The sequence below is a fragment of the Egretta garzetta genome, unplaced genomic scaffold (assembly GCF_000687185.1).
Source record: "Egretta garzetta isolate BGI_Z169 unplaced genomic scaffold, ASM68718v1 scaffold14, whole genome shotgun sequence".
In the NCBI taxonomy this organism is placed as follows: Eukaryota; Metazoa; Chordata; class Aves; order Pelecaniformes; family Ardeidae; genus Egretta; species Egretta garzetta.
The window spans coordinates 7,124,341-7,149,839 of record NW_009259588.1 but is presented as its reverse complement, the minus strand read 5'-3'; the positions used below and the strand labels follow the sequence as shown (position 1 = coordinate 7,149,839).

At 43.9% G+C, this 25,499-nt stretch overlaps 1 protein-coding gene across 6 annotated transcripts in view; it reads right to left on the bottom strand.

The window, feature by feature from the left end:
* Window positions 1-6,113: 6,113 nt before the first annotated feature.
* Window positions 6,114-25,499, bottom strand: part of GFOD1 (glucose-fructose oxidoreductase domain containing 1) — a 76,947-nt gene continuing 57,561 nt past the window's right edge. For 2 of the 6 annotated variants that reach the window (XM_035893467.1, XM_035893471.1), the window contains exon 2: window positions 6,114-13,908. In XM_035893467.1, the coding sequence (XP_035749360.1) occupies window positions 12,989-13,908 (920 nt within the window). In that variant the 3' untranslated portion in view covers window positions 6,114-12,988. The other 4 variants (XM_009637958.2, XM_035893470.1, XM_035893469.1 and 1 more) reach the window with 4 other exon arrangements.

The following is a 25,499-nucleotide window of genomic DNA, read 5'->3' as shown; positions in this document are numbered from 1 at the left end:
CAGCCAGGACCGGCACTGAGAACGGCACCCGGCCAGCTGCTTGCACATTTGGCCACGGAAACAAGTTCATAGCTCCGATCTACTCCCTAGGCTCAAAGGCGAGAGCCTAACCCAGTGGCTTCACCAGGGCCACTAGCCTAAGGGTGAAAAGGGTCAGATCATAGAATCATAGAATGTTTTGGGTTGGAAGGGACCCCTAGAGGCCATCTAGTCGAAGCCCCCTGCAGTGAGCAGGGACACCACTAACTAGATCAGGTTGCTCAGAGCCCCGTCCAACCTGGCCTTGAATGTTTCCAGGGATGGGGCCTCCAAAGCAACACAGCAGATGCAGCACTTGTACTTCCCAAGACTAATTTGTCACTTAATCACCTTCTTTCAGAAAGACTGCCTACCAAGGGGGAGGGGAGCCTCGTGCACAAGCAGGCTTTTGATCTCAGTGGAGCTCAGAGGGCTTTGCTAGCACATTCATTTAAAGGATTGAGCAGCAACTAATTAATTGCTCTAAATTATATCTGTCATGGTTTGGAGGCTTGTTTAATATACGAAGACAAGCTGTGAAACTGGAATGGCGGACTGATTTTTATTTTGTGATAGGACAAAGTAGCCTCACTTCTCTCCTGACCAGGATTTTCTATGGCGGCTTTCAAGGTCTGCATTTCTGCAGTCACTAAAGATGCTGCCAAGGTCCTGCTTTCTGTTTGTGGTTGTACAGGATAAGGGAAAGCTCTAAAAATCACAGAACAATTTACCTCATAGATTTCCGAATTACACCAGGATGATTGTCTTCTGCCTCTCCAGGTAACGGTTTGCAGCCATTGCCACTGAGAACTTGCCAGTGGGAACTGAAAGGAGTGTTCTCTGAAGGGTTTTGGACCAGAGATCCTTGCCAAACTGAGCAGTGTGAACTACAGGGCGCAGACAAATACACTCCTCTAATATCCTTACTCGAAACGCACAACAGAACTGCAGTTTTGTGCTAACCAACTTGGACTTTTTCAGGCTGATTGATTATTTTAGTGATTTTTCTGGCCAGCACATAGATCTGGCGCTAATTTTATCAGCTTGGTTTCAAAATCAATGCATGGAGAGCATAGTGTCTCTCACCTTCCCCTCCATCAATGGAATTATGCAAAATGTATTCGCTTAGATAAAACTGTAGGTATTGGCTTTGGTGTTGCTAGCACTTTTCTAAACGGATGAATTTGAGCTTAGACTGTGCAGACAACACTGGCTTATTTGGCATTCACAAACCGCAGCAGCATATTAGGCATTAATTATATATGACTAATTGTATTAATTATAATGAATGAGAGTTATATTAGGTTTACGAACTATTTAAAGGCAACTAGAAATTAAAGCAGCAGGATTTAGTATCTTGCTGTCATGGAGTCGCTCTGCGTGGCCTTGGGCAGCATGGTTTCCCTTTCTGTCTCTAGTTTTCCAAGAGATAAGGTGAAGGTAACGGTGTGTACCTCCTTCGTAAAGCCAATGAGATCCTGTTATAAACACAAATATCACTCTATATATATATTAAAATAACAGCATGTAATTTTAAATCTTCCAGCACTACAGTTCTAAAATCCTTTTTTAAAGCTAAATAGTTCAGACCCCTTAGTCCACAAGAGGAGGAATATCCTACCAAAAACTGCGTTCGATTAAGGAAAACCAAAAAAAGGTTAGCAGCTACAAGTAAATCAAAAATTATGAAAAAATATTACTATTTGTAAGAGTATTTCCAATTAAGCTGACATTCTGTAAAGACCTGAGCTGGTACCTGGTCTGGAATGAGACATTCCTTATCGTCTTAGACATTTGGAGGGCCCTCTGACAGTGACATTTCGAGTGATGGGTTCCACCACTGGGAGAGGGCAAACCTAATAATCCAGGTAGGAAATTCAGAGAAAAGCGAAGTTCATTAGGGAGTGATCTCACCAACTTCACCTCTGCCTCCGCCTTGCCAGCTGCAAAATGGGAATAATCACAACAGCTCGTTTTGTGGGGATGTGTTAATCTTTTTAAGGCGCTTCATACGTGCAAAGCAGTACAGACAGAGTTTGCCAAATGTGGGTGGGCAGCTGTGAGCTTTGTCTAACCAGGGACTCAGTCCCTTCTTCTCCGTAGAGGCCCTGTTCCTGCTGTAGTCCTAAACAACAGGAATTACCCCCAGCAAGCAAGGTCTGTGGCCGAAAGGGCAGAGCATCCCCCAGGAAGTTGTTTCTGCTGTCATGGAACTGCCAGCAAAAGGTGCAGAAAAGTGAATAGGAAAATAGTCCCTTTTAACCAAAAATGTTGTGCCTAAAGAGCTCGGCCCGGTTTATACCTGAATTTCCTCTCACTGGCATAGAGACAGATGCATTTTCTAACATACCGGTTTTGTAATACTAGCATCCTTCCATTCTACTGATCCGTTCTCGAAAAAAAAGAAAAGCCAGAGCAGCAGATGTAGCGCCCAGGACCACCCTCTGGCACTAAGGCCAGTTGGCACAGAATGGCCATGGCCCTGTTACTAATTTCATAACCTCCAAAAGAGGGTGGTTACAAGCAGCTCACTTAGCGGGAATAGTCTCTGCTGCGTGCTAGCTTCCTACCTGCGCCACAGAAATTATATATAATATATATATAAAATATATATATATTATATAGAAATGATGTAGGTTGATCTAAGCCAAAACTCATGTTTGGGATGTTTCTGTCAACTTAACAGGATAGGGAATCAATTGCCAGCACCCAGGGACGTTCTTGTTTCTCGTGAATCTGCTTTTTATCCTGGTCCTGATTTTCACTCTCTTTCTGATGACGTTCCTTCTTTGGCTTGTCACCTTTGTAGTGTAAGGCCTCTTTTCATTACAAATGCTTCCAGAAGATACAACAACTAGCACCACTGAAAAGCAATGTTAAAAAAAATAAAATCTAGCCATTTAGGGACAACAGTGAGAAAAACAGCCGCCAAAGACAATGCATCATGCTACAAGTCAAGCTCCCTTTCAACTATTTCTGTGTTCTCAAAGTCAGAAATGCAGGTCTGAGCTTTGTCAGGTTTGGCTGAAACACTATGTAAAGCTTACTCGCACAAGTGACGAAGCCGGGCGCGTTCAGAGGCTGTCATCATTGCCTGGATGTGATGTGATAATTTCTGTGAAAGACTTCAGTCTGCAAGATATGTGATTAACTGCGAAAGGCAGAGTTATTAGAACAGATTGGAGCAGACCCTGAAAGGCTTCTCTGCGAATCTGTATATACAGGACTCCCATGTCTGGAAGAGGGGGACTGCAGTTTCTTAAGAAACATTTGCTTACACGTATATCCTTTTGTATGGAAATACAGAACTTAAAACTGTTTTCCTCTATCCATTCCCTTTTCTTGTGGTCCTGTTTATTATTCTGCAGTTACTCTACTGACTCTTTGATCTGATGAAAAAAAGCACATTTCTGGCAGTCAGCAGTCCTGGTTTCTATTTACATTCTGCTGTTAAAGCAATCTGGCATAAATTGCCGTTGACAATGACTCAGATCAGGGAGCCAATCTGCCTGGAAACTAACCTGGTAAAAAAAAAACCCCACATTGTTCGGTTTTCAGCTAACTCCATGATCACGTTAACCAGGCGGCTGCACACACGCTCCCCAGTGCCAGTATCCGGGGAAGGCAGGAGCAAGCAGTCGGGGACAAGAGTAAGCGCTGGTGCCCTGCGCCTGTCAGCAGCCCGGCCTCATCCCTCAGCCACTGCTTGTGGAGCTGCAGCTGCCAGTAAATTCCAACAATCGCTCATCTTAAAGCAAAGATGCGGTGCCACACCAAGGTTTGTGGTGCTAAATTCGCTGGTTGGAGCACTCCCAAGTGGAAAACATATGACAAAAGGCATCGTATGCAGGAGACGGAGTATTAGCTGGTACTAGGCTAGCGCTGTGGGGCAGGTGACAGGTCTGGTGACTCTGAGGGCTCCCTGCTGGTGATGCCTGATGGAAATTTGTTCCTTCCATGCTGAGCATGATGGCCACAGCAGTGACCAGCAGAGGCACGTGGGCCTGCGCAGGCCAAGCAAGAGGCACCGGGGTCCCCCCGGGCTGCAGCGGCCGTTCACCCAGCCTCCAGCCCCAGGAAAGGCTGCTCTAGGAAGACCCACGCTGCCTCACCTCCATCTGAGCTGCTCCAGAGTACTACATGGGGCAAAAAGCCCTGTTCTCCTCTGCATCACAGATGTCCACTCCCAAGTGTGAGTTTTCAGCGATGCAAAGAGCTCCGTGGCTTTCCACCGCCCGAAAGGAATCCGTAACAAAGGCATTAAGTGCTTCTTCTCTTTGGCACAGCAGCACTTCTTAATAACCCCTGCCCCAGCAAACTCCTCATTCCCGAAGAAAACAATGCAATGCATTTAAAATTCTTCTGATTAATATTTATGGCTACAAGCCACCCATTGTTTTTACTACATAGCTGCTCATCAATAGGGGCTCCAGAACACAGCCAAACAAGGCAGGGGAGCTGTGGGAAGCCTTGGGCCTTCAAAACTTGTGGAAAACAGCAAGAGGTTTTCCCCCTCACCCACATTTTTGCAGTTTGTTTTAAAAGCAGAACTCTTACTTGGGCTCATAAATCTACATTTAAGTGTCTCACTATGCTGACCCACGTTTGAAAATGTTTACCTTAGCGTTTATGTAGCCTCATTAGTGTGGAATGTTTATGCCCGCTCTTGCACTTGCACCTATACAGTTCCACATTGTGCGCTGTAACCGCGTACTCATAATCCCACTGTCTCTCTGACACGTTCACAGTAATTGCTCCCCTAGGTGCCGTTTTCCAAAGATTTCTACGTTTTAAACTCTGAAATGGAAGTAGGCCCCATTTTACTATGAAGTTGATTGGAAAGGATATACCATAAAATTTGGCCCTGTTTTATTTCAGTGCCTAGTGGATTAGTTGGAGACAGCAATCTGGAAGCCTGAGCAAGCTTATACTGCATTTGCTCACAAGGGCAAGGCAAACATCAAAATATAATTCCTGAAGACCTAGGCACTGATTCTTCCTTGCCTTGTGCTTTTCTCCTCTTCAGCCTAAGAAAATAATGTGTATTAAAACTGACAAAAATGTATTTTATGTGTATATAAACATTGGTACATCTTTAAATTATGACAGCTGCAATGGTGGTAATAGAAATTGCTAACACGCTGCATTTCTGGGACGGAGTAAATGCTATACCCACTCTGTAAATTTTTGTATTTATGAGAAGTATACACTTCACTTCACAAGATCTGAGTGTGATCTGAGGGGAGCCTGCGTTGTAAGTGATGATGATTTCCTATCCATTCACAGATTTGTGCCTCAGATGTGCTGTACTTCCATAGTGCCTGGGAAATGAGTGAGCGCCAACACGAGCAGAATCCAACAACTTCCTGTGTGTTCTGCTGTCAAACGGAAAAAACAACATAGGAAACGCTCTATTATTTTTGCAAGTAAATCACAGGGGCAATAAATCTTTCCTCAGAGCCTAGAATTCCCCACTGCTTCATATTATCTTCTGCCTTGTACTGAAGTGAGGTTTTCTCTGGCATCAGAGGGGCTGGAGTACCAAGCTCCTCACTAGGGTGATGAGACACCCGCATACGAGGGAGAAAAGGAGCCGGGGGTAAGCGGGACAGGCTTGACAGCTCCGTGGCGGGTGGGAGCCAGGACTGGGTAGGCACGGGGATGTCACTGGAGGGAGCTGAGGATGGGGAAGGCAAGGGCATCCCAGGGCGTCAGTGGGGAGGCAGGGAGGAGGGCCCAGAAAGGATCTCCAGGCTGTGCTCAGCAGGGATGCCCCAGGCCACCTTTTTGCTCTGCCCCTGGACACACTGGCGTCCACTGGCAACAAAACCAACTGTCTCCTCAGGACACGGCACACCAGCAGGAGTTAGTTCAGGCCTTGCCGTAACATTAAACCTTCAAACAGCTTAGTGATAAACCTCCTTCCCTCTTTCCCAACCTCCATCCCAATCCCCAGCCCCAAGCACAAAGCGCACGGATTTTACTCCCATGTGTTCAACTCAACAGGCAGGCCAGAAACCTGGCGAAGGTGATGGTTATTACCCCCTCCTCCGAAATACAAGTGTGGGGAAAAATGACAGACAGCTGAGATCACATCCTTTTACATCTTTATTTGCCAGTTAAGATCCTTTTATTCCATCAATGCAAATAGGCAGAACAGCAGGAAACCATGTTTTAAGCAGCACATACCAGTTGGCTGAGAATAAAACTAACTACATTCCCCAAGCAATGTAAAAGTAACAATGCACGTCATCTTCCAGAAGAAGAAACAAACAGATATTGCAGCCGAGAGGCACAGCAGGCAGCTTCCGTACAAAGTAGTTTGGCTATTTAAAATGCTAGAACCAGCCCTCACCCATTTTTCCAATCCCACCCCTCCGCCCCCAAAAGTCTTACTATAATTTAACCACTTTTTTTTTTTGCTATCTACATAATATATAAAATATAAACTCTGTTTACTTATAACACTTACTTTTCTTGATAAATAGCTCTTTAAAATATCTACTGTACATATGTCCATGCGTTGACATTATATATATATAGCATTTATATATATGTATGTATGTCTGAAAAACAATAAATATATACTTAATGTTGACACAGCAACAAACTGAACATATTCTCGTTTTCAAAATCAAAGAAAAGAAAACCAGCACGGAGAGAAACAGCGAGTGTCACTTGTGAAGCACAGCACAGCAGGGAGCTCTGATTCCTGCCCTGGCTGGGCATTTGGTATGCCATGTGCTCGAGTGGTTGCGATGTCAACAATATTCTGTAACGAATCTGCGTTAAAAGTTACTTCAAGTCGTAGGCTGGCCACCCCGCGTGCCACGTGTAACACAGAGGGAGCGCGAGCTCAGTGGGAAACAAGGAGGACTCGCCTCGTGGCTTGCAATGGAATGAGGAACAGAAAGGGGAGGGAAGCAGGCCTGACGGCCGCTGGAGTAAAAAGAAAAAGAAGTAATGGAGAGCACATGGCTGGAAGGTCATAAATAACCACAGTAAACAAGTTAACAGAGTTAAGTGCTGTTAAAGACGATGGCTGGCACTGCTGCAAAAAGTATCTTGATTATCTGTAGCCAACTCCATGTAATGAACCGCTTTTCCCACTGCCACAAGAAGACACAAAATGAAATCCAGGCAGCCAAATTCAGGTTCTAGAAATGGGGTCACTGCATGACCCTGAGAGGCTGCAGGTTCAGAGCCAAGCCTGCCCAAGGGCAGCTGAATTCACTCAATGTCCTTAATGGACGTTCACTGAACCCAATGGATGGGATTTTTTAAAGTATGAATTTTAAAAAAAAAAACAACAGCAAAACCCACGCCCAAACCCAAACAGTTAATTTCACGCATGCCAAAACACAGAAAAAGATGGATTTTTTTTTAAACTTTTCATTTCAAAACAGCATTCCTTATAAATGGAACTTAATCCCAAAAGAAAAAAATCTACAAACATGTTTTGTGTTGAGTTTTGGATTGACCATGGCCATTCTGTTTATTCATTTAACTGAAAATGCTGAATAAAAGCTATTTCAGTTTGACCTAAGCTGATACCCTTCATTCTCCAACCCCGAGGCTTCAATTTGGCAGCTTCGAGAAAGTCATTAACTGCCTGGGCTCTGGCTTCAGTAAGTCATGAGGTTATGACATCGGTTCATGAATGCAGCATTATGTATAGCCCCATTTACTTAAAATTTCCTCTTTGCATGAGCAAATGGAAGTGGGCAGTTACTGTTAAGGGGAAATTATTTTTATTGGACAGATTTCATCCAGCAGCTCAAGAGAGAGGAAATTTTAAAGGAGATAAGACTGCCAGTTATTATTCAGTCATACTTCATCTCTAAAATTTACAAGCTTTGCTCCCCACAAGTAACAACTTCAACAACAACAAGAAACTGCTGTCCGGAATAATCCTGCCATTTCACAACTCGTCCTAGATACCCAGAGAGTGCTGCAGAGGCCAAACAGTCCCGTGCTGAGTTCCATACGTACTGAAGGGGTACAGCACCGGCCCGCCGGAACATCACACCAGTGTTGAGTTTCTGCACAAAGCCGAAAGTCTGCTGGGTGCTTTTAAACCCTTGTAAATAGAGAACTTAACAGCAAATAGACTTCGTAATTTGTGATATTTTATACTGAAGGCCATAGGTAAAAGTCAAATATAAAAATTCCCAGCAACAAGAAATTGTCTTCAGTTATTTCTGCATCTCTGCAAAGACACCATCAAGATACTATGTTTAGCTGCACCCATTAAATTAAATCTGCTGCTTTTTTTTTTTTTTTGGTAGAGAAATGAGTCATTTTAAATTGTCTGGGTCTTTTCCACATTTGTATGGGCACAGAAACAAACAAGGTAACAGAGAAATTGAATTGTCCTTGCGCTGTGACTACACCGCAGGAGAAAAGCCTCTGTTTTTGAATGGCTGAACTTCCAGGACAGCTGTTCGCTTGTACAGTCACTGGTTTGAAAGCTATCCACAAAAAGGAGACACTAAGTGCAAAGTGGAGAGTGCCTCTGATTGCCCGATGCTGGCTGGGCAGGAATTTCTCATGCTTTCAGCCAAAGCAAAGGATGAACTCTGCAGCAGCCCATCCTGAGCCTGAACGCGTCGATGCACGCCCTGATTCTCTGCCATATTGGCTGCATGGGTAAGGACGTAGAATCTCTACTTGGTATTTTCTAACTACACAGCTAAAGTACTACTAATTTAACACATGCACATTATTAGATATAGGAAACCCCAAGCTCTTGCAGAGTTGTTATGCCTCCGCGTAGGACTTTGCTGAGTTCAGCACTGAGGTCATGCACAGATCTAGCAGGACAGGACGGATGCTGCTTCCCTGAGGGCAGGGTCCCTTCTCGGGCTCCCAAACACAGAGGTGGAGCAAGGCTGCTGCTATCACCCTCAGGAGGTACAGCCCTCACCCTCCGTGCGACCAGCATATTCTCCCTGGTGACGCAGACATACAGGTACCAGACTGCAGACCCACCTTCCTGTCGCTCCCCGCTGCAGTCACCACCCTCCCTTTGGGCACACGGCAGGACTTTAGTTGTGCCCTGCTACCACACGGCGTAGGGTTGCCCTACCCCTGGTGTGGACCCCAGTGCAATTCCCACAGGAAATAAGACCTATCTCTCAGCTGACCATCCCAGCATTGGAACAGACACTGCAGAGCAGCAGAGCATTTCACCTGGGCTCTCCCCTTTGGCTCTTTTTGTCTTTGGCAACAGACCATAATGTTCAGTATCCTATGTGCACAGGTTGATGGCAAAGGAAAGAGCCTCTCCAACAGCAGCCCTGGGAAAGAGGAATGAACGTTTCTTACCTAGTGTATGAACAAGCTCATTTGGGCGCTACTGTAAATTCCAGCAGTAGCCACAGTTTGGCTATTAGGCCTGCACCAATTCTAGCAGCATTCATCTCAAACCTTGTGGCACAGCATTAAAGGATGGCATTGAAAGTGCAATTCCAAATATATGTTTCCTGGTGCGGTACCGCTTTTGAGTTCAGTCAAGTACATCTCTGCTATCTGCTGCCCAAATTCTTAAACCCAGCGTGAACTCCAGAGGCTTCTTAGGGCAATTCAATGTACTTTCAACTGTACCAAAAGAGCAGAGGGCTCGATGCTGCCAAGGAAGATCCCAGACTGTAAAGTAACAATTTATCAGAATAGTAATACGCATTCTATAGATAAACCAATCCCTTCCTCTGAGCCAGGAGGAAGTTTAGTATCTTTACACTTGGACACTAGAGCACCTTCACCTCCTGGAGAATGGAAAAACTGTCACGCTGTCCCAAACGTATGCAGTTACTGCTGCCACCCCAGGCAGGTAACAACTTCACCTAAATCTAGCACAAGATCTCTGTTGCCATCAGAAGAGGAGGTCCCACCCCGGCCCCGCTCATTCTGCCTCCCTCTCCGGGGCCAGCCCCGTGGTCGCGCAACGAGCTGTAACAGGATTCAACCCACTCGCAAGCCAGTACCAGTACCAGCACATCAGATGGCTCCGTCACCAAAGCACTGGCTTTTCTTTCTGCTAAGCAGCACTATCTGCACCAGTAAGTCTGCATGGAGGGCTGTCACCTAAACCTTCAGATCCAGGATGGGAAGGTTTTAGCTCAGTAGTGCTATCCCTATACACCGTGTCTTGCCTGGGGACTGTTCACCGCAGGGGTGGGTAACAGGATTGCAGCGTGTCTTCTTCCAGCTGGCATCACAAAACCCAGAAAGACACAGGGAAAAAGAAAGGAAAATAAAGATAGGAAAAACCATCAACATTTGTGAACCAGAACGAGGTGCAAAGACATGAACAGCAATTCCAGCACAATGGCCAGACCACTAAGAAGCAAGACTCACAAACATTTCAGTCCATGTTTAGTTCCAGTTTTGGATGATGTTTAATTAGACGTGGTTAATTATCCACCGGGCTTGCACTCATTACTTGAACTAGCCACTATTTTCAATAAATGGCTTTTGCCTTACTATATGAAAACTCTCTTGATCCCCTTGGGGGCTAATTCCATTTTTCAGGAGAGAGGGAGAGAGAGAGAGGTGATTTCTTGGTCAAATTCTCTCTTCTGTATTTCTCTGTGTATTTTTCAGGGCAGGAACTGGATAGCATGGTATACCACGACAATTATAATGGGAAATTCCTGTTGGCACAGATGCTACCTCAGAAATTCTCAAAGAAATCAATTTTTAGGAAAAATGTCCAAACTTGTCACGGGCTGCTTCCAAGAAGGAACGATGCAAGCTTGGCCAAGGTCTTAGCAGAAGCGGTCAGCCCCAGAGACAGTTGCTAGAACTGGCAGAACAACAAGGATAGAAACAATTCTGTTTGGGTGCGGTCTTGCAGTATTACGTTACTCCTTCATCAGTCACAGTATTACACTTTGGGGAATATTTCATGAAAGGTCACACATATGCTCTCCAAATATTAAGCACACATTAATAATTTTGGGGTGGGAGTCAAGTTTCCTAACTTTAGCCACCTAAAAATTTTAGAAGCCAAGATTCTCCGCAAAGGAGGAGGGCAGGAATTTCCAATGGGCACCTCCTTCTATATTAATCTTAGGATTTGGGGAGCTCGCTCTGAATTGACTATTGTGTCCCTCCTTGCACAGCTGATACCCAACTTTCAACTGGCTAAAGCCAGATGAGATGAACCACACTCTTGATGCTCTCTTGTTCAAAACCACAAAGCTCTAAAACTGGCCGCAAGACAGGCAGGAGCGTACAGCAATCAGATGGAGTCATTTGTAGGAGAAGCCTCTACAGAAGCCCTTAGTGCTCCTAAAAATAGCAAACCTCTGAAGTGTTTTTCAAAAAAAAATGTGAATTATTCTGACAGTTCTCTTTCTAACCTAAAATGGCAACGCTATTCTGATGGCCTTGAGAAAGAGGGTCATACTTTCTCTTTTAATCTACCGCTCATCCAAATGTTCTCTTCATTCCCCTAGTCAAAATTAACAAAAAACCCTGAACAGTTTTTCTTTTTCAAGTTTAATCTAATTTAGTGCTATATGCTTGTGTTCTACTTTTTCCTATCTGAGGACCTAGTGCTGTAAACACGTGAGCACTGGAGCAGCTTTATGCAGAACAGCAGTATCCCTGTTTACTGGGATAATTCATGTGCCTTTCATTATATTCTTTCAAGAACATATTCTTTCAAGAATATATTATTTCAAGACTGCAATCTAAAACATTAAAAAGAAGGACACGACAAACATATCAAAAGAGTTTGTCCATCCCTGTACTGGTGACAGGGAACAATTACTACAGTACCAGTAGCTGGCCACTTGAAGGAGGTGAAGAGGTGCGGGTCTTAGGTAATTTTTTCCCCTAGAAATGGACGGAAAATTTTCTTATCCCTTTTGTTTTTCACTCACACTCACCACTCAGCGGAAGTGAAAGCTTCTGGCTTGAGCTATATGAAATTAATTGTTGGTCAGCATCTCTCAAGTGTGAGTTCACAAAGGTTTAAAAAAACACCGCCCGTCTAAGCATCATACGGTTTCAGGTTGGATTTCTACTGTTTTCCACCTAAAACCAAAATGCACAATGAATTCACTCAAAATTCAGTCCCAGACACAGGAAATTGTGTGTAAACCTTCATAAGACTAGCCTGAGTTCAGCTGTATAGTAAACCCCATCACTACTGTGGCATGTCACTTGCCATCCATGAAGGTTTTGCACAACCCATTTCAATCAGCAAATCTGTGCAGTTAACACTGAAGCTTACCAGGAGCTCACAGAAGACCCTCCCTCCTCCAATACCGGGGCATAGTCACTGTGGTTGAGGACTGCTTTGTTTTAAAAGCCACATATTTTCCTACTCAATTGTGCTTTAAACAAAATGAAACAAAACAAAACAAACAAAAAACAACTAGCAAAACCAACACAGAGAAGCTCCTAACAAGCTGTATGAAAAGTGAGCTGCTGAGATTTCCCATATCACGCGACGCTTTCACACCAAGTCCTGTTACTCTGTGTGTTGGTTAGAGGTGTAGTACTACAGCACGGTGGCGTCAGCTGTCACGGTAGGAACCATTCATGTCAAGACACTACAGAAAACTTAATGACATGACAGTACTCTCACAGCCCTCTGGTAGGTAAGGAAAATCTAAAAGGATCTTCCCAACCTTTCACAGTAAACACAATTGAATAATCTAAAGCACCTGCAAGCAGGAGATGAGTCCATGATATATCTTTCCAATCAGCCAGCCAATACTGTTATTAAAACAGTTAAGTTATGTCAGCTCTTAAGTCTCCTATCTGTTTCGGGCATTTCTAAGGACCTTATCACTTTGGCATTTAGCCACCAACAGATCTAGTTGATCCAAACACCGTGTTTCCTTCTCCCGTATCCTCAGCTGTTTCTTAGATGCCCAGGCCCTTCACAGGGGCTGAATTACCATTTCCTTCAAGAGCTGTCTGGTTCCTATTCTTTCCTAGGAGCGGAGAGGAGCTAGCAGTACAGAGACATCCTGCTCTTCCGCATGGCTTCGCTGATTAAGTATGCTGGGCTCAGTTCTGGCTCCTCAGTCATGATTGAAATGTTCTGCCACTCCCCCAACTGGTTTGACTTTTTAATCGTGTCCACCACACACAGGGCATACAGACAGTCGTCAAAAGTGGCAGCCATCGTGAGGGGCCTCCCATCCCAGGTCCGCCTGTCGTCCTGGTCCTCAAATGCCTGCCGGACGGCTTGAACCATCTTAATGGTGCCGCGGAGGTAGGGGGATGGGATGTCACTGAAGGCCTTCTCTGGAAGTAAGGAGTTGCTGACTGGCGTGGAGTCCTTTAGCAGGAGCTCCCGCTGAGGAGAGCTGTTGCTCTGTCCGTAGAGATCAGTGCCTATTACAATCAGCCGTCCTGCCGAACCGACCACAATAATGTCTTGTTTGAACTCCCCCGGGACGTTGAAGTTCAGCGTCACCGTGCAACACACGCCGCCTTCCAGGACCATCTGAAACGTGCAGAAGTCGTCGCTGGTGATCTGCCGTATCCCCTTGATGTGGTCCGTCTGCTTCACGAAGGTCTTGAGCAACCCGTGCACTTTCACAGCCTTCTGGCTGGTGAGGAAAGTCAGAAGGTCAATGATGTAGGTGCCAACCGAGTGCAAGCCCCCGCCTCCCATCAGGTCGTCACAGCTCCAGTTGTACTTCTTGCCTAGCAGGCTTCCGCTGTGAACCTGCACCTCACACACCAGCAGCTCCCCTACGTAACCCTCCTGGATCAGCTGCTTCATCTTCACGAAAGCGGGCAGGAAGCGCAAAACGTTCCCCATGATACTCATGAGCTTTGGGTAATAATGAGCCGCGGTCATCATCCTAAAGGCATCCAGGGGAGTCGCCGTTCGGTCACAGATGACATTTTTTCCAATGCCTGAAAAACAGTTTAAAAAAAAAAATCATCAACCAAAACGTATCGACTGAGTGAACTCAAAGCCTCAAGGCTGTCCTTAAAAACTAAGCCAAGGAGAAAGATCCTTGAAAGAAGAAAACATTTCAATACAGTGCTAAAGGCAGACAGATCCCCTCTGGCCTGTTTCCAAAAGTCATGTTAACAGTTTCCCAAGCACCAGAATGAAAACGCGTCTCTCTCTATTTTCAAAATGCTAAAAATAACAAGAAGGTGAGGGTCTGGACAGATAAGAGAGTAAGCTACAGTAAGGAGGACTGCTACCCCACATCTGCCGCCTTCTGGGAACAGGTACAAAAACAACCACCCCAACTCAGCTATCTCACAGATAATCTCTTCTGCGATAACCTGCCTGGGTGGGGGCTTCCGAGAGCTGTATCTGAGCTCCGGATTCAAACCCCTGAAGCATATGAGTCACAGCACCTCATGTCCACAGTAACTGGATGTACGTACACTGAAAAGACTGGGCTTGTCCTCTCAGTGGTCTCATTCCTTCATCTTTCACATTCAGACGGTTTAAGAGGCTCTGATTGGAGACAGGGAGAAGTACTGGGCTTGTTGCTTGATTTAAAGTGTAGGAATTGCTTCCCACTCATAAAATGCCACGCTATTCTGACAATGGCACTCCTTTTTTTGAAGCAGCTCTGCTGAAATGTCGACAGCGCATCCACAGTGCCAAGGGAGAGCCACGACTGCTCTAAAAGCAGGTCAAACGTAGCTGTGACAATCTGTTCCCTCACAGAACTGCCCATATGGGCACACCGTTTACTGAAGCTTGCATGATGGTCCTGTTTTATCTGGCCATCAAGGTGTGCGACTGAATGCAGTGCAGGCAGAGATGCCTGAATAATGGTTTTATTATTGATTTTTCTTCATCAAATACTTTCATTCTGTACCCACACACACATACAGTCACAGAGTCTCTGGTTTCCTTTATAGTTGCATAGAAAGATGTTTTTATGCTTAACGATCACTATTAGGTGAGCTATACAACACCTTATAGCACTAAATATGATCTTTGCCTTGAGACCCTGGGGCTGTAGCTGGGCCTGGCATTTACAAGAGCTGGATTTGGATCCTGTCTGCTGGAGTCCAGATGAATAAATCTGGTTACTCGCTAAATTGCATTGTGTTTTGATTCCTTTTCCCGTCAGGTAGGTGAGAAATCCCCTTTTCTTTAAAGAGCTGCTGTAAGGATAAAATTTTACATGTTTTGGAGCTGTTTGGATGAAGTCATATAAATACAGACAGATGGCAGGGATCTGTCTGAGCCCACTTACATGAATATTTAACAGCCTGACTGGAAGAAGAAGGGGGTCACAGTCCAAACATTCAATAACCAGCTTATCCACACTGCCTATTCCCAGTCTTTGTCTGCTGCTATTTGAGTAGCTGAAACTGGAGGGAGGGCTGTCACCACTGAAGTGGCAGTCACATCCAGTAAAAGCCAAGAAAGGAAAGATCTTCCTTCGACTCGCTCCTACTTACCTTCTACATAATTGGAAATGTAGACACGTACTCATTTTCCTCTCATATTAGGCAGGAATCCTCTATTCAATGGCCATGGTCTTCCTTTCTCACTTTTCTCTCTCATCTTTACAGGCTGCTACTGGTGACTGAGTTGACATTTTCAACCTTACAGCATTTCTTTTCCTGCTCCTGAATCATTTTTTTTCTGCATCTGTTTGATATCGGAGAAAGCATTCATCCACCTGCCCTATATTCCTCTAACCAGTAGCTCCAGCTATGCCACTTGATGCAGATCACTAACATAACATAACAGCCCTTGAGTTACACAGACTCTTTGCAGAGAGATTTTAGTCTGGCAAATTAGTTATCAAAATAAGGGAAATCTTAGTCAGGCAAACTTTGCCTACAGTCAAGCCTGCCTGAAATAGTCATTTTTCCCCCCGAGAACCCATACGTACTACGTCATCATCTGACCTGTTCACCGCTGATCCACATGCAATCACTTTCTGCTCCAGTTCAGCTTGCACTACTCTCTCTCAAGATCGGCAGCTCTACGCTTGCGCTCGTGAGGAAAAGGGTCTGCTTTCATGAGGAATTGCAGCCCGGGGGCAATCTTTTTGCTGTGTGTCCAGTGCCGCACACAGCGGGGGTCAGTCCTTCACTGTGTGGGGCAGGGACTGCCACAACCTGAGCACCAAATGATGACTATAAATATGAAAGAGAAGCCTGTGGGGTTTTACATCCCTTACATTCAAGAAGAATTGCCATGAGGATCAGTGCAAGTGAGGCATGCGTGCAGAGAAAAGGGAAGAGCCCTAAATATTTGTATGGAGGTGGAGAAAAGGTGGAGTCTTATATTTACTCCTTCCACCGTTTCAACCTTTTTGGAAAGGTTGAAACCCTTTAATTGCAGCAAATCCAAAATGCAAATGTTTCGAGAGCCTTCCCGTCTCTGTGCATATGCTGATAATACATGCTGTGCTCTCATCCCTGTCAGGGATTTAAACAGTTTTTTTGCTTGGTGCCCAGAAAGCTTTTATACTCTATTAAAGCTCATGCAGGTTCTTTCAGCATGACATTGCTCAGCACTTGAGGCTGTGCACACTACAGATCTTTGTCTTCTCTGTAGCTGCAAATCTGCAAGCAGCCACATTAGCTTTCTTGAAGCCGGGAGAGAACATGAAAGGTTTGCTTAATTTAATTTAGAGAAATCCTCTGGTGTGTTTATGCAACTCGAATAAGAAACAGGCGGATCAAAACACCATCGTTTTCTGCTCTCCTCCCCCTGCTCTCTTCTCCAAAGGAGAAGGAAAAAAGGCACCTTCCCCTTGAGGCATTCTCTAAAGGGGCGACGGGCAGAGCAGAGGGCAGCGTGCAAAGGAAAACCTCCCTCCCTGGTACCGGCAGGCTCGTGCAAAGGCGTGCTCTGGCTGGAGGTGCTGCAGGGGGATTCGCTGGGAACAGACCCTCTTCTCCTGGCCAGGGGTTAGGGTCCAATCCTGTCAACTTTTGGACCAGACTCTTTAAGAAAGGCTCAACTCTTACCACTTGTCATTCTATCAGCGTGCTTTGCTGTTTCACACATCTTTGAAAATCACACCACAGCAAACAGCAAGAACTTATTAATTACATAGAAGCAGGGAAGCCGTCAGCTTGTTTCAGCAAGGAAGTGCAATATATTTGTCCGTGGTGATAAGCAAGAGTCAAATACATCTCATTATATGAAAGGATACACACCCCTTCCACGTGCATCAAGAAATCTAGTCTATGATGCTAGAGTTCTCAATCAGGCAACGTCTGAGTATTGATTTCTTGAGTTCTTGGATAAAATGAAGAAGAAAAATAACTTAAATACATCATTCTTTCTGAGGGCTCTGCACAGCTTTCACCTCAGTCTCTCTGCTTGGCTGTGCTTCAAAATGAGAGACAGAGCAGTACCAGCCAGGTGGTAAGTGAGATGACATGGGATTTCTCTGATGTGGCACAGAATAGCGGGGAGGCTTGCTCCTAGGCATGGAGCCACAAGGTGGCAACCACATTAGACCCAAGAGGTCTGCTTCCCTGAACACCTCTGTCTTCTCCCTCCAGCAGGAAGACGGGAAGAAACAAACCATGGTGGAGCTGGAAGATGTCCATCCATGAGATAGACCCAATCCCTAGGCCAACGATGTAGGCGTAACTTGCTGTAGCAGTCCTTAAAAATGTGAAAGGACGTGACTTTGAGCAAAATGACACAAGAGAATTTGACTTCTATGATTGGTTGCTAAGGACTGAAAGATGGCAACATCTGACAGCTGCTTGGTTCCTCTTTAAAATGAACCAAAGTTTCCAGAGCAGACCCATGTCACAAAACCACGACTAACACTAGCGTCTTCTTGCTTCTCAGTGTCTCACAAGGAAGGTTAAGGGCTGAATGGTCCATCTTGACTTTATCTCCCAGGGTGTATATATCCCCCAAGCCAAACCTCAACAACTTAGACACCCATCTGCATTTATTTTGAGAAGTTTATTTAAGACGACCGATCTCTGAAGAAGTACATGTCTAACCAACTCTCTAGAAGCAGCCGAGGAAATAGAAAATAATTGTACTATCACTGGTGTTACCATTCATTTGAGTGAAGATTTCTCTAGCACCTTACACTGTAAAGTCAAATTGTAACCATGATCTAATGGCTTGTCACCCACCTCACAGTAATTATTTTTGTCAGGAAGTCATGTGATTTATTTGCAAACCTCAGCCTTCATTTCAGAAAAAGGAAGGCTGTGTGATGTGGAGATAATTTTGAAAGCCAAACAGCCCAGAAGTGAGTGGTGAGTAGATACAGTCCAGGTTAGTATTGTTTCATTTTTTTTTTCCCCATGTAAATTCTGGGGGAGAGTAAGGAACTAGAGTAAGAATTTAACTCCTGATTTTGAAATGCCAGGCATTTGCAGCTCTTCATTTTACTGAAGGCCTCAGCTTCTTGGCTACCAGCAGCCCAGGGTACTTTGTCCCTGTAATGTCCCTGTGCTAAAAACGAGCAGAACTCCTGAGCCCACAGCACGGGGAGGGTACAGCAGCTGTAACCGGCACAGGCTTCATCAATTCTGAAACCTGCAATGTCAGCTTTTTTCCCATCTGGTCTGATTGTTTCAAATAAGGACAGAAATATTTTCACAGAAAAATAAAAAAAAAAATTAAAAAAGAGTGTCTGTCATTGAACTGGAACAAGACTACTCCTCTGTCTATTCAGCTCAGGACATGAGACCCCAATACATTATTTTCTCCTTCTCCTATTCACAAGAAAATCAAAACGGGCTCTATTTGGAATCTGGGCATATAATCAAAACCTTCACTGGCACCAGAAAGACTCATTAGTTAGCAGTTGCTACCTATTCCTCTTGGTCAGGAGGGAGGTGAGAGAAAGGGGAAAATAAGGGTTTGGTGGAGTAAGCTAAATTAGTCAGCAGAAAAATAAATTTCTAAAGCTTAAGAGGAACTTTCAATATTCAAGGAACAGTCTGAGAGTTTCAGCAAATACAGGAGTGGTAGAAGAACATGCTTACCAGGCTATTTCAAATGGATGACTTTAAACATTTAGATCAGACTATAGTACCTTTTTCAAACCCATTTTTATTTTTTAAAAAAGAAGCCAATACAAAATTACATTCCAAGTGGTGACACTCCACATTATCATTAACACAGTTACAATAAATAAATATGGGCAAATTTTTCTTCTCAGATTTTGACCATTGCAACTATTGTTATTGCCTTTGGATCCTATGCAGAATCAGGGGGCAAATCATCTTTGGCACTCAGTTCTGTTCACAGCTTGTGAGACATGTTGCAATGATACGTGCTGTATTATTAGTACATGTATTATTAGTTGTAATCACCATTTCCATGCTAATGCAGTTTGACATGGTTTGCAAATACAAAATGCTATCATCTAACACACGAATGAGGAGTATCTCATTCACATTTTTCCGGCACTGTCACACTGAAAAATTAAGCTGAGGTATTTAGCTCCTTTTATAAATAAGATATAAAGCTACTTTTTAAACGTGCCCAATGCAACAAACCAAAAGTAGCAAGTTTAGTTAAAAGGCTACACTTTCCTGCAAATCTATCATTTTGTCCATACTGACAATAGATCTTTCCTCAGGAATACATCAACAAAAAAAAAAAATGGCTTAAATCAAAAGTCACTACCTCTCATTTTAATAGATGATTTACAGCAATTTGCTCTTCTGCACATACGTACAGATTTTGCACAGAAACCACCTCAGAAACCACGTAAGGCACTGGGAGCCAGCGTGTGGTTCCCTACAGCTAAACTGATGTTTGATAGAAGCCGAGTATCAGTAGAACTGCGTGTTTTGCACATTCCCACACCAGGCAGGGATCTGTTTGCGATACTTAATGGTGTTAGCAGACGGTACTTCCGCAACCCCACTGGATATTCAGCAAATGCCTTTCCATTTCTGTGAATTCTGGTGTATACCTATATGCAAAAAACATACAGAATAATTTTTTCCCTCAGTAATGACTTCAGAAATCCTCACAGCTATTTGAACCATTTCCTTCTATCACTTCCTTTCAAATTTGCAAAAGATACAACACGTGGAGGCTGCAATTTAGCCAGGACCTCAAAAAAAAAATCTCCTCCGTTATCTACACTGATTCATGACAATACTTGAAGACTCCAAACAAAAACAGAGGTTGGCAATAAAAATCTGTCCCTTCCAAATGCATCGCTCCCTAAGAAACCCTGAAGAAGATACAAGTGACCTGAGCTGTAGCTGCGCTGAACTGTTGACTCCAGGGGAGACCCAGAGAGTTAAAGCAGATGACGCTATTTTTGCCGTTTTGGAACTGTCTTCGTGATAGCCTCACGCTCATGGTCCCTTTTGTATGACACGAGAACAAAGCAGTCCAGTGCTATTCCATATTTCCAGCACATATGTACTAAGGAGAGACACACAGCGTTGAGAATGCCTCTCGGAAATTGTATGCAAATACGGAATTCCAAGGCAGAAGCAGCTCATGCAGCCACTGTTCATTTATTTTACGTTTTGGTAGCTGGGGTGGCTCTTTGGTCTCTCAGAGACAGAGCAATCGTGTAGTCAGTTTAGCCCTCTATGTGCACGATAAGCTGTAAATCTTCGGCACCCTAAATCAGGATTTTCTGACCCGCTCTTTAATCAGTGTGATATGACTTGGCGAGCAGTGCCCCTTCTTAATTACAACTCCGCAAATGGCTCCTTCCCCGCTCAGTTGCAGGCAATGACCGACAGGATACTTTGGCCCCTGGGTTTTAGCAGCAGGCAATGCCCCGTTCCCCAGGCACTGTTCCCAAACAGCGGTCTCAACAGAAAGCGCTCCTTTCCTTTGGCTGTCTGGCCACAACGCTCCTGTAAGGCCTGGAGGGATATCGTGCTCCTTAACACCACGCTCACCAGCAGAGGGAAGCGGGAAGGAGGCTGAGGAAAGGGAGAAGGGGAGAGGAGAGGGAATGGGAAGGAAGAATGCTACAAGGCAGAAAGGAGGATGCTGGAAGGGGCTGGTGCAAACCGCCCAGAGGAGCTCCTGCCGCTCCAGGAGCTGGACAGCACGCCCGAATGGTACCAGTAACAGCCCCAGTCCTCAGAGACCCATCCTAAAAGACTCTCCTTCAGTCCAATAGTCGTGTGAGTCCTGCTAGTATCTTTTAAACTGCAGGGGGAAAAAAAACCCCAAACCAACCAAAAAAAACCAACAGAGGAGGAAGAGATAGATTTCAGAGCAAATAAGCACCCTTCTGTACCCAGAGCCTGGAAAACAGGAAGGGATGATGAAGAAAAAGCATCTGCATTAAAATGATGATACATGTGTGAGTTAAGCTATCGCCCAGTATACATGTCAGGATAGAGAAATGTAATACTGGGACAGGTTATTTGAGGGGGCCAGTATTTTTTTCTGATGTATTAGATGTGGAGATGCATGAATCACATCCTGAATAATGATGAAAAGCTTTTCAGTCCTTCAGAAAATGGTCTAAATAAATATGGATACGTACATTTCTACCCAGAGGAGTGGAAAAGCTGATAGAAGGCTGCTCTGCTCTGGGAAATGAGGAGCAATTTCTGGGCCATCTCATATAAACACTCAGGTGATTTGAAAACCTTTTCATACAGGAGAAGGATTCTTTTATTAGCATGTAAAGATGTCTCTGCTATTATTAGATGATTCTGCTGTTGATGTTGCGATACAGTAATAATTACAGTTACAATAAGAACAATGGTTGTGTTTGTCATATTCAGTGCACGATCTGTCACTCGGTTCCTTGAGTGGAATGAAAAACGCATTTATTTCAATCAATGCATCTGCCAGGGAAAAATTGATGGCAAGACAATGTTTCTTTGAGGAGACCTTATTTAACAAAACTTTTGACAAGGAGATAGATCTGGATGATGAATACCTAACAAGATTGGCATTAGTCACAGCTCTAACATTGGCCAAGGCAATCTTTGTTAATCACAGATATGTATAGCTGTTGCAAAAAAAACCATCAAGTTCCTATAGCATCATGAGTCACAGCTCACGAACTGATTCATATTAACAGGGCATGTGTGTATTCCTAGTCTGCTCTAAGTGTGAAGGAAAATAACAGTGACTGACGGAACGTATTTCCCTTCGCAACTTGAAAAGGCGGCGAATGCACACAGGGAGTAATACACCGCCCTGCTGACAAGCAACAAGCTCATTTGGCCACAGCAAATCAATGGCTTGCACAGATTTTACAAACCTCCATCTCTTCCTCTGTATCAAAATAGTATGAAGTAAAACACATGCACTGTTACATTTTACAGTCAACTCGGATGAGACACACTTCACAAATATTAGATGAAAAATTCTATACAGTAAACGCGGATATGCCCAAACTGTACACACCACCACCAAAGTGAGGGTCTCGGTTCACGCACCGACTTCTGGCCCTGGTGCATCACGCTGTGATTCCAGTTTTTAGGCTGGTTTATCCTCAATGATGTAGCCTCTTTTCCACACAACTGCTTTGACAACAAAACCCTAAACATTCAAATACACAGGAAAAAAAAAAGCTGTTTGTGACTGCCTCTGCCTTGGCTGCCCTGTAACCATAGGCTAAACCGAAGTTCACTCAAGTGACTACCTGCATGATGAAAAAAAACTCTGCAAAGACACCCTCCTGTGCGTGACACATGAGCAGCATCTCCGCGACACTTTAGGTGTCACCCAGCTAACGAGTCATGCAAACAGCACAAGAACTGCAAGCAGCCTCAGTGAGAAGAAGGTTAATACGAGCTGTGAGCTCGCTGCGTTAGCAGTCTGTAAAAGCATTCTAGGAAACCGAACAACAGGGAACTGGTTTGTCTTGAAATATTAAAAAAAAAACAAACAAAAAAAACCAAAACAGAAGATGCTGGGTTCTCTGTAGATAGCTGCTGAGGTGTGGTGCCTAGGCTGGGAAAATACCTCTGCTGACTCCAAGAGATTGTAACGAAGCCTGCAGGTAACTAACTGCCACCTAAGCAGAACCAGGACGGTTCATCAGGATGAGGGAAGATTGTAATGATGATACCAATTTTCATTATGTATTAATATTGGTGCTAACTTTTATTTGCACGGAGGTAGTCATTAGGGTTATGGACTGGGGCCATGTCTGTGCATACGTTACTGCTGCTGTAGGTAAATGCCACTGCAGCCATATTCAAGGCACTTTGAAATAGATGCAGTCCTTTTGTACTTGACGTTGGACTCAGGGTTGCTTCATAAAGTTTCAGGTAGTCCTGTGAGAAGCAGGGAGTTAGTTGGACCCCATGATCCTTATGGGTCCCTTCCAACTTGAGATATTACCAAATCATAGATTATGACCATATGTATCCATGTGATTCTGAGAATGTGCTGACTTGAAGGTAACTTTTCTAATACATCTGTATGAATTTTTGATTGCTTATTCTGTTAGTTTGGCTGCTTGTGGCCTTTGATTTGGGATTATAAAGCATCTGCATCACTGAATCCGTAGGCAATGTGCTTGAGAGCAAGGAAAGCAACTAAGTCTTGTGTTATTATGTATGCCAGAACACTTTGCAAGGCAAAGCAAATTCTCTAGCTCTTTCCTAACATGGTCTAGAGTTCGATGCTTGGTTTATAGCCCACCCGGCATGTCATTCTGATCACTCCTCTGCAGGTGCTTATGCAAATACAACACCAGAGACTGAAATAAATAAAGCACTTAGAATATTTTTAACTATATAAAAAACTTTAACTGCTGGGAAATCAAGAGAAGGTACAAATACACCCTGGCAAACCAGCTACTTGCACACCACAAGGAAATGCTTTAGGGGTCTCAGCTTGAGATTATCTGTTCAGGCATCTGAAACATGCTCAGACTTCTATTTCCTGATCCCTACTTGGATGCTTTCCATGCTCTCATATGCTCTTGGGGAAAAGTATATGGGACAAACCAGGCTGGCCTTCCCAAATTTCTGTTTGATTTTTAGATCTTCAAATCCCCATCAAAACTGTAGGGTCTCATCCCTGCTGAGTACTTCCCCATGCAAGGTAAAAATGTCAAAGGTCTCCCACTACATACTCAGATAAACTGAGAAGACCATTCTACTTAGACCTTATTCAAGCAAACACTCATTAATTTCAATGGGCTATTAATTGCTTTAGGATTAAACAAAAACCTCAGTGAAAACCACTGTATTTGGTCCTTTATTTGTTCCAACTACTCTCAATTCTTCTATTAAATTTCTAGAACAAAATGCACACCATCGGTCCAGTATATTATAATACCTTTCTTTTCGACAGTAATGAAATCACAGGGCAATCACAGCCTATGGTCGATCTCTATTCTCCTGAGGCATTATTATCTGTATTTAAATATGTTGCTTTTTTGTGTTAGCTGACAACAACTAAATGCCCAGCTGTTGTAAAGGCTTTGGGGGGATTAGGAAATTAGGCAGTTCAATTTTCTTTCAGCTTGCCTTTCCATCACAGAATTGTTTATGCTTACCGAGTCAGATAAATTTACTGCTAATAATCAGAGTTAATTTTCTTTATGTTTCTCTTGCCTACCCTTTCTACTCCCATTAAAACTAGCAAATTGTAATCGGGTACTAAATAAAAAACTGACAAAAGATAAACATCAGACTAATGCCAGTGAGCAATTAATGCAGCCATTATTTTGGCAAATTCATACAGAAATCATGAAGCTTTATAAACATTGAAAAATTACATCTTGCCAGCCAAGTGACGGGGAAAGTGACAGGAAACCCAAGTCTTAAAAAAATCCACACAAACCCAACCCTACAAGTTGCAGTGTCTGATCCCTATCTGTACCTCACACAGCATCCCCGTGCAGAGCAGCAAACCTTGCACTCTCCCTGCACTTTGTATTTCAGGATTGTTTTTCTACCATAAACATTCAGCAATGCTACCTGTTTGCGCGAGATGCACTCCAGTTTCTAGCAGGATCCTTTCTATGTCATTATTATATGAAGCACCAGCTTCGCTACCTACTTAACCCAGACTCTGCTCCAAACATTTTTCTTAACCTTATTTCTCGGCAGTATTTTCAGCTGGAGTATTTCTACTTCTTTTCCTGCCCAGTGAAGTTTGAAGGATCTCTGTGCTGAAGAAAATGTGTGTCAGCCCTGCAGTGTTGGATGAATGGAGCATACATTTGACCTAATTTTCTGATTTGAGTGGTTAAAATAAATTCTAAAGTCATTACTCATCTTCCCAAGTTCTGTACTGACTACAGACACCAAAGCACCCAACTGTGGACTGGGATGCACTAACATAACTGGATGCACTTGAAAAGTACACCCCACACACATGCTTTTGACTTCAGTATGTAAGCACATACAAGCACACGCGCATCCAAAGAAAGGAACGTGAGAGACTCTCCCTTTCACATAGCTAAATACAAGTACGTGGCAGGTGGAGGTGAGCAGTAAAATTTCTTTCATTTGATAGTGAGTGTATGCACACCCTGTGTGTCCCCATGTACACGCTCACACCGTAAATCAGGTCTTCTCTTTCAAATATACAACTGCAGAAATTGGAAATTTCAGTT